The sequence below is a fragment of the Quercus suber genome, unplaced genomic scaffold, assembly GCF_002906115.3.
Source record: "Quercus suber isolate HL8 unplaced genomic scaffold, Cork oak 2.0 scaffold_62, whole genome shotgun sequence".
Classification (NCBI taxonomy): Eukaryota; Viridiplantae; Streptophyta; class Magnoliopsida; order Fagales; family Fagaceae; genus Quercus; species Quercus suber.
In genome coordinates, this window is record NW_027069527.1 from 253351 (window position 1) to 268228 (window position 14878).

Below are 14878 nucleotides of genomic sequence, written 5' to 3' on the forward strand. Positions count from 1 at the left end.
CCCACACACTCTATATAAAGGATTTAATGTTGCAATTAAATATGCAACACGTCCTCAATCAAATCCTTCTCCAACAACATATTTGAACATTCTATGTCAAAAATCCCCTCCTCTTTTTACTTGCTAACCTTTATTTTCCTTCTTCAAATTGCTTTTGGGATGGACCACAAATGTTTAGGTGCGCAGAATTATTCCACAATCAATGACCTTTATGGTACCAATTTGAATGAGCTTTCAGCTTATCTTACCTATCAAGTCTCTGCCACTGGTTTTGCACTAGGCACAAATGGTCAAGGTGTAGATTACCAAAGAAATTCACATACCGTAATTAATGTGAATTTCTTTAGCCAAATTGATCGTGATACTTGGTACTACGAAAAGAACCCACAAAATATGACAGATTACCCAAAAATAACTGAAAAGAAAGGAGAGTGGTTGACCCAATTCGCTGGCCAAGCTTCTACTACCCCAAAAATGTTTTTAACTAGAAACCTGGATCTTGGAAACAACAACAAACTCTATGGGTCAGTTCAATGCACTAGAGAACTTTCAATCATGGACTGCAATAAGTGCCTTAATGAATCAATTGGGTCTCTTCCAAAATGTTGTGACTCCTCTAAAGGGGTTCGGATATATAGTGCGACTTGCGACGTGAGGTTAGAGGCTTTCAAATATTTCTGAGTGAATTTGGAGCATCCATGGAGAATTGTCTTCTAGATAATTTTCATATCAAAATGTGATGTGTAATATGAACCTACAACTCTAAGATTGTTGTATGGATATTTATACGCATTGGAAATCTCTAAGTGTGACCAAACAACTCGGTAGAGTTTCAAGGTCAAACAATAGTCCTCAACTTTACATTGTTGTTAAGGTCCTTTTGGTGGGGTCTTCTCTGATTAATACTCGTTCGAGTATCCAAGTGGATATTAAATTTTAGGTTAAATTTAATTTATTTCCTTGATTTTATTTCAATTATCAAATTGGTTCTTTTAAGCTTTAATTGTTATCAATTTAGCCTCTCATTTTGGTCAATTGAATCAATTTGGTACACCTTCCAAATAAGTTAACGAATGAAGTCATTTGAACTTTTTTTTTAGATACTCATTAAATAACAATATCTATTAAATGACATATTTCATAAATGTTTTCAAACAAATTTTTAATTAAAAAACTATGTGTAAACGACATTGTCTTTTTCTTGAGAGAGTTTTAATATGTGACGTTTGTTACTTCCACCAGTACTACTACATGGAGCAAACAGCAATAGTGACAAAAGGAAGACAACTTGAATATGGTAGAACTCTCCAATATGTTAATATCATTGATCTTTCAGTGAATAATTTGACAGGAGGAATTCCTAATGAAATAACAAGCCTCGTAGACTTGGGTACGCTAAACTTGTCAATGAATCACCTAACTGCAAATATTCCTGAGAATATTGGAAACCTGCGGTGGCTTGAAACACTAGATCTCTCACACAACAAACTTTCTGGATCTATTCCTGGAAGCTTGTCTTTATTAACATTCTTGGCACACTTGAACTTGTCTTATAACAACTTGACAGGAAGAATCCCATCTGGTAATCAGCTTCAAACATTGATTGATGCATCTATCTACAAGGGCAACCCTTCATTGTGTGGGTCTCCTCTTCCGACCAAGTGCGAAGGAGATGATCCATCCAATGTACCAAATTTCAGTGTAGGTGATGCGGAGGGAAATGAAGACAAATCTGAAATGTTGGGAATCTTTATTAGCATGGCAACAGGGTTTGTTGTAGGTCTTTGTGGTGTTTGTGGTACTTTATTGATAAAGCAGTCATGGAGGAAGGCCTATTTTCAGTTCGTAGATCACATGAAAGATAGTGTATCCAATACTATTATATTGGCCATGATTCATTTGCGAAGGAAAATGGGCTTAAGTAGGATATAAGGGTGTTGGGAGTCTCCAGATACTCCTTTGTGAGTGAACATATTTTAATAGTTTATGCCATGTTCTATCACAAGTATGCAAAGCATGTATGCTATCACGAAAGGTTAAGGATTCTTGTTTATTCTCTACTTCCCAAACCCTCCCCCCTTTGTGTTATCTTTTTCCCGCATTAGCATAGATTTTCTTTTTCTCACATCAATCTTGTTAAGCTACTCGTTTTGTAAGACGTTAAATGGTGGTAGACAGATCACAGAAGACAACATCCTTGAAAATATATAGATTTCAGATGGGGGGCCAAAAATCCAAGCTTATAAATTGTAATTTAGATTTTAGCCTAAAATATTTATTCATTGGAAAATGTGTGGCAAAAGAAAAATAAATACATCAAGGTCTCACATCACATGGTGAAACTACCAAGAACAATATCAATTTATAGCTTAATGACAACCTATGGATAATTATTGAGTATTTTCGGAGTATTATAAATGTGTATTTTCTTCTCTTACATAACTGTAGGTTCTATTAATTAAATTTATGATAGAACCCACAATTCATGTAAGATAGAGGAGTACGCATTTATAATACTTTCGAAGTATTTAATAATTTTCCCCATCACACTCTATTTTTTGTCTATATATATAATTTCAACCTATAACTTTCACTCCTTAGAATAATTATAAGACATTAATGCCAACTATACCGCCAACAAAAGGAGAATTAATTTCCCATTATCACCACTACCAACAGTGCCTGCAGCTTTCCCCATCACCATGGGGTCACAAGCACAACCAATACTGCTGCAAAGAATCAGAGCCACTACAACCACCACCTGCCACCTTTTCCATCAAAACCTTTTGTGTATTGCTCAAGTAGTACCGTACCATGTGTCCAAGCTTTGCATGAGGGAGTGCAATCTAAGATGGAATAGTTTCCATATGCATTCAAAGATTGTTGCTCATTCAAACCCAAGGCAATTTTCAGGATTCAGTGTTTCGTATACATGACCTAAGCATTCAAATTTTTGGTTGACTTTTCCTTTAAAATGGCACAAATTTTGTTCATGTTGGATTCACAAACTAAAAAGTAAATTCCTTAACAAATTATAACAAATGCAAATCATAAATTAAAATTTTATTTCAAACGTTCATTTTATATCTAAACTACGTAAAAGCCAATGCCAAAATTAGTGGGAATGCTAATCCTCCTCCCTCTCTCTCTCCTTGTCCTCTCGCCCCTACGGCCTACAGAGGGCGAAATCTCTGCATGTCAATTTTCTTCGAGAACTAGATAATTGTCTAAACACTAGTTTGTTAACACTAAATCAATGTATTTTATTTTAAAGTGCTTATAAACTTAAAATGTTCTGTCTTTTCTGCGCAAAAAAAAAAAAAAAAAAAAAAAAAAAAAAAAAAAAAATCTTATATACATACGCATCACACCACCACATTGCAGGCACTATAAAATGCTACTAATCAAGCCATTTTACAAAATGCTACTAAATCCTAGCAATAATAATTGTTGGGTCAAGTGTGAGAGCTTTGTAGCACAATTGCTACCTCCTAGCTTGCCCTGCAATATAGACAAAGTTACAACAACGAAGCATCAATAGCTTGACCCAACAATTTTGGTAATTCTTTTTCGTTTTTTTTTTTTTTTTTTTTTTTGGGGGGGTGGGTGGGAATCAAAAACAATGAAAAACAGACTTCGTAACTTGAATTCCTCCACAAAAAGTAAGAGCTAGGACTTTCCTTATAATTCCAACATTGCTCAGTTAAGGAAGTCACTTGAATGAAGGTAAAGATGCCAATCAAGTCCAAACCAAAATTTTACATGGAAGTTATGAGAACTATATGTATATTTCCAACATTGCTAAGTTGATGCAGTCACTTGAATGAAAGTAAATATGCCAATCAAGTCCAAACCAAATTTTACATGGAAGTTTTGAAGCCTCACCCTCCAACCAATTATATTCTAGAAAGCACGGGTGCGACTCTAGGACCACCACACCGGCACCCAATGCACATCAATGCGGCGTGCGGTGGTCAACAATGCTGACCGTGCATCTGTGCTGCATCACCTTTTTTTTTCCTGTATTTGGAGTTGCGTCGACTCACGCCGAATTGGCTGACGGCCGAAATAGCCAAAAAGGGCAAAATCAGGCCGAAACCGACTTTGAATCAACCAAAATTCTTGTAATATATATATATATATATATGTGTGTGTGTGTGTGCAAAACTCATTGTTTTGAACTTTGAAGCTCTTTGCCTACTACCTCTCTTGCTATCTCACTCTCCGTCTCCCTTCTCCCTAACCCAGAAGTCAAAATCTAGCAACAGTGAGTGAGTGAGTGGCCACTCACTCAGAAGTCAAAATCTCCCCTTTGCCTCACTGCCCTCACACTTCTTCTCTCGGTCTCAATCTCTCCATCATGGAATGTTTTAGTTTCAAATTTGTGGATTGTATTCTAATTTATGAATATCATGTTTTAGTTATTATCTACTATTGCTCTTAAAACAGGGACATTTTGAGAAATTGTGCCAAAAAATTGATGGCAAGTATGTGATACTGAAAGTCAATATAAAATAGACTGACAAGAAGAAGTCTACCTCCTTTAAGTCTTCAACAAGTTGCTCAATTTGATGTTTAGAACTCAATGCTGACCTTACAAGCCAAGTTGAGTGCTTTAGGGGGCAATTAATTATAAGATAAGACTTTAATATTATTTATGCATTTGCATTATATATATATATATATGTAAATAATATCATTCTTGGAATAAACTATGCAGTAACAAGTCAGGTGTAATAATTTTTAATTATTTCCTTAATGTTATTATAATTTTCCATAAGTCATGTCATGATTATTCATTGGCCCAAAGGCCCCAAACCATGACAAATTGACAATCTTCAGATCCAGCTAGTGAAGAACATGATTTTTTATTTTATTATTTTATTTAGCATTATGTATTTATTTATTTATTTATTTATTTCCGCCATGTGTCACTTACTACCCCTAATCCTATAAATAGAAGCCTTCTAAGGCATTTGGAGGGGATCAGATCAAGGAGATCCAGAGATTGGAGGGAGGACAGGCCATTGGAACACTCAGAAGTCAGAAGCTCTGCCGGAACCAAGCTCTAAGCCTCCAAGAACTTCAAGAACTTCAACTTCGAATACGAAGAACATTCGAAGGAAAAATCACAAATCATCTGCCTAGATCCAAAAGTGCCTGGAATCAAGCTCAAAAGCCTCCAGAAACATCAACAATCACAATCAGTGAAGCTCTACGGATTCAAGCTTCTAAAGCCCGAAGAACTTCCACCACAAACCTTCGAATACCAAAACATTCGAAGAGGATCATCAAATCATATCCTAAATCTCAAAGTTCACTGGAATCAAGCTCAAAAGCCTCAGAACCTCAACAAATCATAAATCAGTGAAGCTCTACGGATCAAGCCTCTAAAGCCCGAAGAACTTCCACACAAATCTCGAAGACGAAGAAGCACCAAGAACACGAAGAACACACGAAGAACACGAAGACGTGAAGAACAAAGGATTTCTACCAGCTCATAGCCAGAGATTCATTGTATTCCGTTTCAACAATCTCGATCCATCTTCAACCAAATTGAAGGATACTTTGTGTTCAAGTGAAATAACATTACACAAATCCAATTAACAAATCTTTCAAGGAGATCGAATCAGAGGATTACTCTTTTGTATTACAGAGAATTGTACACACATATATTCATACAAATTTACATTTGTGACACTATTTACTTGTTTGACTTATTTCGAACCGAGAAATTTAGTCGTCCACAACAACAACAAACTCTATGGGTCAGTTCAATGCACTAGAGAACTTTCAATCATGGACTGCAATAAGTCTTAATGAAACAATTGGGTCTCTTCCAAATGTTGTGACTCCTCTAAGGGGTTCGGATAATATAGTGCGACTTGCGACGTGAGTTAGAGGCTTTCAAATATTCTGAGTGAATTTGGAGCATCCATGGAGAATTGTCTTCTAGATAATTTTCATATCAAAATGTGATGTGTAATATTGAACTACAACTCTAAGATTGTTGTATGGATATTTATCGCATTGGAAATCTCTAAGTGTGAAAAACAACACGGTAGAGTTTCAAGGTCAAACAATAGTCCTCAACTTTACATTGTTGTTAAGGTCCTTTGGTGGGGTCTTCTCTGATTAATACTCGTTCGAGTATCCATGGATATTAAATTTTAGGTTAAATTTAATTTATTTCCTTGATTTTATTTCAATTATCAAATTGGTTCTTTTAAGCTTTAATTGTTATCATTTAGCCTCTCATTTTGGTCCATTGAATCAATTGGTACACCTTCCAAATAAGTTAACGAATGAAGTCATTTGAACTTTTTTTTTAGATACTCATTAAATAACAATATCTATTAAATGACATATTTCATAAATGTTTTCAAACAAATTTTTATTAAAAAACTATGTGTAACGACATTGTCTTTTTCTTGAGAGAGTTTTAATATGTGACGTTTGTTCATGATGATAAGTTCTTTATTACCAGACCAAGATACTAATTAATTTGAGAGTTTCATATGACATTCGTTTCTGATGATAGCTCTTTATTATCAGACAAGATATCAATCAATTTTGATATAAACGATGTTGTCTGTTTGCTAAAATTTTTGGATTAAATGATAAAAATGACTCACTTTTGAAAAAAAATGAAAAGAAAGTTGTGGTTTTCAATGAGGGGCAACTTACAAATATATATATATATATATATATATATATATATATTATATTATATTTTGATAATCTACAAATATAAAATTAGTAGTCCTAAACGACCCTAAATGATAAATTTTTACGAGAGAGTGGCAGGGGTCCATGTGAACTCTTACATTTGTGTTCTTTTTGATGTCCATAATCCTTTTACAAGAATTAAATTTACTCTTCTTCTCCATGGCAAAAATGTCTTTTTGTAGCCGCTTTTTATCATGATTTTGTTCTTCACTGATTCAACTAGCATCCACAAATGTGTTTCTTCTCGACATAGTGTAGATTAATCCATTTTAATTTGAAAAGTAATTATATACATTCTTTACATTTTAATCCATTTTTCTAAGTTATTTCCTCATTAAAACTCATTCTTTAAAGCTTTCCTAGAGGGTATTCTAGTTAGTTCAATTTATCAAGGCTCTGCTATTGAATAAGAGATTTGGATTTGAATCATGTTTATCAATGGTGGCTCCATAGATGTTTTTAGAGGGTTCATTTAAATTTGTGTTGAAGAAGTAACATGCCTCTTTGTAAATAATATACATTCTTTTTCATTTTGATCATTAGGATAATAAGATAGATATTTCTCATAAGTAGTAACCATAATTTGAAAAGAGATTTTTTAAGTCAACACAAATTCTTTTAGAAGATAATCTTAGGTAGAAGATGAATATTGTGGAACATGTGATTTTTTTATAAAAAAATTTTTCATAGTACTAGCAAAAAGAATAAATGATAACTATAAGTTCATTGGACATAATTTTTTTAGTATAATAAAAATATTAATTATTATTGCTAAGATTAATCTTGGAAATCCTTACTATAATAAAGTTATTAATTATTGTTGTTAAGTGAACTTTAACTATTATTACTTAGAATACTTTAATTTATTATTTATTAGTTTTTTGTCTTTACTCTTTTCAATTATTTTATTTAACAATTTAACTCAACTTTGAAAACTTATTGGTTTATGTAATTCATTAGAAAGAATTTTTGTTGTGTATTTACATTCTCTTAAAAATTCAACACAACAATAAAATCACTAAAAAAAAAATTGTCTTCACTTCTCACTATTCACACCTCACTTCCACTATCCATACTTAATTGTGTTTTAGTATTTACACTTTATTGTTCACTTAATTGTCTTTTAATCTTTTTCTGATTTTTAAGATCAACAAATTACTCATTTTTGTTGTTGGAAAGTTAGAAATAGATATATTTTTAATTGAGCATGTGGCATGATACTAAGAATCTCCTAACTCAATTGGTATTTCTTGATGTTTCCAATAAAAACATTCAGAGATACAAATTTTGTATCTTCCCTCGTACGGTAATACTAGATTATCAAAATAAAATAAGATAAAAACTCAGTGGCATAAATTTTTATTAACATTATAGATGATGACTTTTCCCATTATATACATTTTACATTAGCCTGCTCGATCATCAAAACAGGGACATTTTGAGAAATTGTGCCAAAAAATTGATGGCAAGTATGTGATACTGAAAGTCAATATAAAATAGACTGACAAGAAGAAGTCTACCTCCTTTAAGTCTTCAACAAGTTGCTCAATTTGATGTTTAGAACTCAATGCTGACCTTACAAGCCAAGTTGAGTGCTTTAGGGGGCAATTAATTATAAGATAAGACTTTAATATTATTTATGCATTTGCATTATATATATATTGTAAATAATATCATTCTTGGAATAAACTATGCAGTAACAAGTCAGGTGTAATTTTTTAATTATTTCCTTAATGTTATTATAATTTTCCATAAGTCATGTCATGATTATTCATTGGCCACAAAGTAGCAAAAACAAAAAAAATAGAGTACGCAGCTTTAGAAAACATGATTTTATTTATATTTTCATTATGTATTTATTTATATATATTTTATCATTTTTTTTTGAAAGAACAAATAGAGGTTGGAGAGCGAGTCATACATCACTTTTCTAATGATGGCAATTAGGCTTATAACCTCTAAAAGTAAGGAAAAAATACTCTTTGAAAACACAGATCTTCCTCAAGTTCCAGAGTCTTTTTGGACTCTACAGAGGTTATTTACTTACTATATTAATTAGTAAGAGTTGAACTTTAAATACAAATTTTTTAGGGGTAGAATAGGTGGTGTTTACAAAATTAGGTACCATTTCAGTGCAATAAGAGTATATTGGAATTTTAAAATTAGAGTGACCAAGGAAAATAGAGCATTTTTACTCATCCACCCACTGTAAGATTAACAAATGCTACCGATATGACAAATTATGATTAGTGTAATATTACTTATCACATTTGACATCATCAACCTTACTATTTTATTTACTCCAATCATCACCTGCCATTTGGCCGCTGTGAATTTGTGGTGATGGTAATATTATACCATGAAACTTTTCCAACTGAATACCTTGCACCTTATATGGATTAATACAAGATTACTGCTAAGTATATTCCTAATGCAGAGTTTAGTGGGCTGTGAAATTTGCCAAGAGTTGAAGCCGAAAGATGGGTTAGGTTGAGTTTTTAATGTGTGGAGCCTGAATAGTGTGTTTTTGCAGTTGCCATTTGGTCCACGGAGGCTGAATGATACTATCCTGATTTGGGTTTTGGGCTATTTGCCAATGGCCTGAAACAACCATGTTTTTTTCCTTTTTAAAAACATTTTTACAATAAAGTTCAGAGGAATACAATGAATATTCACAACATTCTTAAGTGGCATGAATGCCTTTAATGATAAAAAATTTGATACATATGAAAGTAAACTAATAGTCCAACACTCCAACAGTCCTTTATCAATAACAAAAGAATATAAGCTTTTTTGCTTTCAATCGTCAAAATTAGCTTAGTTCGTTTACAAATATTTAGATAAATAAACAGGAAGAGGATGATACCTGTAATAATCTTCTTTCAAAGGCAATATTCTTGCTGCTAATTTTTGTTAGAAACTATATATTCTCATGTTATAACCTTGTTGCATTCTCTTTCAATTTCTTCCCTTGAAGGTCGAATCATAAAAATTTTCTTTTTCTTTAAGAAAGTGGAAGGCTTATTTGGCCATTAAAATGCTGTTTCATGTCAAACAAGCCATCGCCCTCTCATATGCCTTCTTCATGAGTGAAAAATACAGCTCAAGAAATCAAATGCCTTATTAGTTGAGAAATTTGAGGATGTTTCTTGTAAAATATTTCATTGAGAAACTAACTTGCTTTTATAAATATATATATATTATATTTTTGATTGATGTTAGACATGCAACAATTTGTAATTTGTTACTAATTTTACGAACAATCAGGGAACTAGTTATTAAAACTGATAAATTTAATAATTCANTGTATTTATTTATTTATTTATTTATTTTAGATTTAATTGTTCATTTTTTTTTTTTGAAAGAACAAATAGAGGTTGGTTAGATAGCCCTGGCCAGTGTTCACTGCACGCATGGTACACGTAAAATATAATATTCTTAATAAATGATGTGCAAACATTAGGCTTATAATTCCTCTGAAAAGTAAGGGGAAAAAAAAGAGTACTACTTTGAAAAGTAAACACAGAGAGTACTAATTGAAATAGCATCAGAATCCCTCTTTCCTCAAGATTCCATGAGTCTTTTTGGACTCTACAGAGGTTATTTACTTACTATATTAATTAGTAAGAGTTGAACTTTTACAAAATTTTTTAGGGGTAGAATAGGTGGTGTTTACAAAATTAGGTACCATTTCAGTGCAATAAGAGTATATTGGAATTTTAAAACTTCAGAGTGACCAAGGAAAATGAGCATTTTTACTCATCCACCCACTGTAAGATTAACAAATGCTACCGATATGACAAATTATGATTAGTGTAATATTACTTATCACATTTGACCATCATCGACCTTACTTATTTTATTGTAGCTCCAATCATCACCTGCCATTTTAGCCGCTGTGAAATTTGTGGTGCATGGTAATATTATACCATGAAACTTTTCCAACTGAATACCTTGCACCTTATATGGATTAATACAAGATTACTGCTAAGTATATTCCTAATGCAGAGTTTAGTGGGCTGTGAAATTTGCCAAGAGTTGAAGCCGAAAGATGGGTTCAGGTTGAGTTTTTAATGTGTGGAGGACCTGAATAGTGTGTTTTTGCAGTTGCCATTTGGTCCAACTGGAGGCCTGAATGATACTATCCTGATTTGGGTTTTGGGCTATTTGCCAATGGCCTGAAACAACCATGCTTTTTTTCCTTTTTAAAAACATTTTTACAATAAAGTTCAGAGGAATACAATGAATATTCACAACATTCTTAAGTGGCATGAATGCCTTTAATGATAAAAAATTTGATACATATGAAAGTAAACTAATAGTCCAACACTCCAACAGTCCTTTATCAATAACAAAAGAATATAAGCTTTTTTGCTTTCAATCGTCAAAATTAGCTTAGTTCGTTTACAAATATTTAGATAAATAAACAGGAAGGGATGATACCCTGTAATAATCTTCTTTCAAAGGCAATATTCTTGCTGCTAATTTTTGTTAGAAACTATATATTCTCATGTTATAACCTTGTTGCATTCTCTTTCAATTTCTTCCCTTGAAGGTCGAATCATAAAAATTTTCTTCTTTCTTTAAGAAAGTGGAAGGCTTATTTGGCCATTAAAATGCTGTTTCATGTCAAACAAGCCATCGCCCTCTCATATGCCTTCTTCATGAGTGAAAAATACAGCTCAAGAAATCAAATGCCTTATTAGTTGAGAAATTTGAGGATGTTTCTTGTAAAATATTTCATTGAGAAACTAACTTGCTTTTATAAATATATATATATATATCTTTTGATTGATAAGTTAGACATGCAACAATTTGTAATTTAAAATAAAACAAAAAATAACAACTTACCGATTGTTTAAAAAAAAATTAAGTTATTAAAAAATTGTGAATTTAATTATTTTAAATCTAGTAATAGTGACAGTTCTTTGGAAAGAGGGGAGAGAGGGCATAAAAAAATTGTTACAAAAACTTCTTCTTGTTAGATCTCTCTCTCCCCTGTATTACTATTGTATGAGGTTCCTCAAACGGTGTTTCACTAATTGATTTAAAGGCTATTTTGTAATCTCTACCCAACATATTGATGATGCTCTAAATTAAAATATATTCTATATTGTAAAAGAAAAGTGAGGATTTAAATATCCTATGCCTATTATAGGACGTATCTTTAGCCTCCACACAACAACAACAAAAAAATAAAAAAAAATAAAAAAAAATAAAATTTGTGTAACAGGGATATTAATGTATCATCTATTTGACATGGGATAGGTTTCCCCGTTACACACTTTAGTCTTCATAGGCAAGAGATATACCATTAGGCTACAAGACCAGTACAACTTATTTATAGATAGGGTTCACAAAGAGAATCTTGCAACTTATTTATCAAATGACTGGTACAGAAATGGGCACAAATTTAGTTGGTTGGAGAATCAATGAAATTATTGTCATGAGACTATATAATCATTTAATTACAGAGGTCTCTTTTTTTACCCTCCATTTAAAGAAAAAGATAAAATAATAACACACATACATACAGACACGACGAGAGGACTTTAAGGCCCTTAATCCTCATCATGAAACTCATATGCATGGTAGCACAGGGTAGGGATGAAAATTAAAAATTTTATTCTCCCTTGTTAGTTATTATGCACATTTATCGACTTAAGTCAATTAGGTGATTACAACTTAGATTAATTAATCATAGCCACAATTAATACCAAATTCGAAAATCAATGAAACAAACTAAGAAAGCATGCAAATTTATAAGAAAAAAAAATTAAAATCAAGGGTTCAAATCCCTATTCTCCAACTATTAAAAAAAAAATGTAAGTTTAGTGACGAAGAGAAAAAACAATCGAGAACCATTCCCAAAAGGAAAGAATACTCTTAAGGGTATATCTACCCCAACTAAGGCAATTCATCATAAGACAAGAAGTTTCACAATCTAATTCAAACCCTTGACCCTGGACGCTCACTAGTTTAACTTATTGATATTGTCCCACACCAACTCCAAAATTGCAGAACTCTTCAATATGAATACCTTTCATAAACCTCATTTGTGATCACGATTAGACCCTCCTTGAAGATTTTTGTGATTTCAGCTTTTGATCACCAAAAGGCAGCAAGACTGTTGTTAGGGATGACAATGGGGTAGGTTTCCTATTTCCTACCCTCACTCCAGTTCTGCTTCAAGGCGGGTTTTCTTTCCCCCACCCCATCTTAGCAGGTATTCGTCCCCAATCATACTCAAATTTGTCTTCTTCTTCTTCTTCTTTTAATATAGAATTTATCAAAAACTATCATTCATTAAATTAAAACTCATAAAATATATATTTTTTAAAAAAATTCTAAAATTATAAAACATTCAACTCAAGGTATTGAGTGAGACTCACTCTCCCTCTCCTAGCTCTTCTTTTCCTCCACCCTTAGGATCTCCCTCAAAAGTCTCCTCCTCCACCATATGGATCTTGCATGAAGGTATAACCTCTTTCTCTAATTGTTTTTTGTGTTACCATGATAAGGGTTTAAGATTAAAGCATGATAGTAATCATTTGAATATGTTTGAATGTTCTTAATTGTTCTTATATGTTCTTCACATGTTCTTGGTTGTTCATCACATGTTCATGCATAAACACTAGTTTTAATCTTAAATCTACATCAAAAATATGAAAAACATGTTTCTTTCATAATTCTTTCAAGTCCTTAAATCTAGGATATCACCATACACACACATTCACTAGAATTTATTTGTCAATCCAAATGAAGTGCTTAATAAATTGAATTAGGGTTTATCACATGCACACACTTTAAATTCAACATGCAAATTGATTGATAACATATTGGATGATGTGATATGAATGTTGGCCACCATAGTTTAGAAGAACGGTTTCACCGGGCAAGGTGGGTGCCTAACACCTTCCCACCTTGTAACATAGCCTCCGAATTTAGATCAAGGGTTAGTAGATCAAGTGCTTATCCTTGTAATTTTCAATTTCTAGATTGTAACTAGGAAACAAAGCCATGTACTTTATCTTAGATTGTATCTAGGACCAAAGTCGTGTAATTTCCTATGTTCAATGTAAATTCAATTTCAAATTAATAAAATGACGAATTTTTCAATTATGGTTTTCTTATTTATTCCAAAAATTAAATAAGTGGCGACTCCATTGTAAAACCCTTAATCTAAAGGGGAAAATATAACTAGTCGAACCTCCATTTTGAGAGGCAATAACAAACTCCACCCATTCACGTGGGTTTGGCCCAACATTCATAAAAACGAGCCGAGGACGCGATCTCTCACAATAGGCAAGAGATATACCGTTAGGCTACAAGACCGGTACAATTTATTTATAGGGTTCACAAAGAGAATCTTGCAAATTATTTATCAAATGACTGGTACAGAAATGTGCACAAATTTAGTAGGTTGGAGAATCAATGAAATTGTTGTCATGAAACTATATAATCATTTAATTACAAAGGTCTCTTTTTTCCCCCTCCATTTAAAGAAAAAGATAAAATAATAACACACATACATACAGACACGACGAGAGGACTTTAAGGCCCTTAATCCATATCACGCAACTCATATGCATGGTAGCACAGGGTAGGGGTGAAAATTAAAAATCTTATTCCCCCTTGCATATGGAGCAAGGATAAGGATGGCTTTGAGGTACAATATGGGGATCAGTTGGAGAAAATTAATGTTGCAGATTAATTCGTCAAATTATATGATTTTGGTCAAGTATGAATCAACAACAATTAATGAATAAAAATATTATTCAAATCCCCTTGTTAGTTATTATGCATATTAATTGACTTAAGTCAATTAGGTGATTACAGCTTAGATTAATTAATCATGGCCACAATAAATACCAAATTCGAAAATCAATGAAACAAATAAAGAAAGCATGCGAATTTATAAAAATAAAATAAAATAAAATAAAATCAAGGATTCAAATCCCTATCCTCCAACTATTAAAAAAAAAAATGCAAGTTTAGTGATGAAGAGAAAAAACAATCGAGAACCATTCCCAAAAGGAAAGAATCCTCTAAGGGTACATCTACCCCAACTAAGGCAATTCATCATAAGAAGAGAAGTTTCACAATCTAATTCAATAATTTAACTTATTGATATTGCCCCACACCAGCT

The 14878-nt window shown here is 32.4% G+C and overlaps 1 protein-coding gene across 1 annotated transcript; it reads left to right on the forward strand.

Annotated features, from left to right (window-relative positions):
* The first annotated feature begins 1251 nt into the window (after positions 1-1251).
* Positions 1252-1932, forward strand: LOC112031557 (receptor-like protein EIX2). The gene has a single exon (XM_024064243.2). It carries the CDS (start codon positions 1252-1254, stop codon positions 1930-1932), a length of 681 nt encoding a protein of 226 aa, XP_023920011.2.
* Positions 1933-14878: the final 12946 nt, after the last annotated feature.

Coding starts and splice junctions, on each gene's coding strand:
- LOC112031557 (XM_024064243.2), top strand. CDS start 1,252: ATGGAGCAAACAGCAATAGTGACAAAAGGAAGACAACTTGAATATGGT.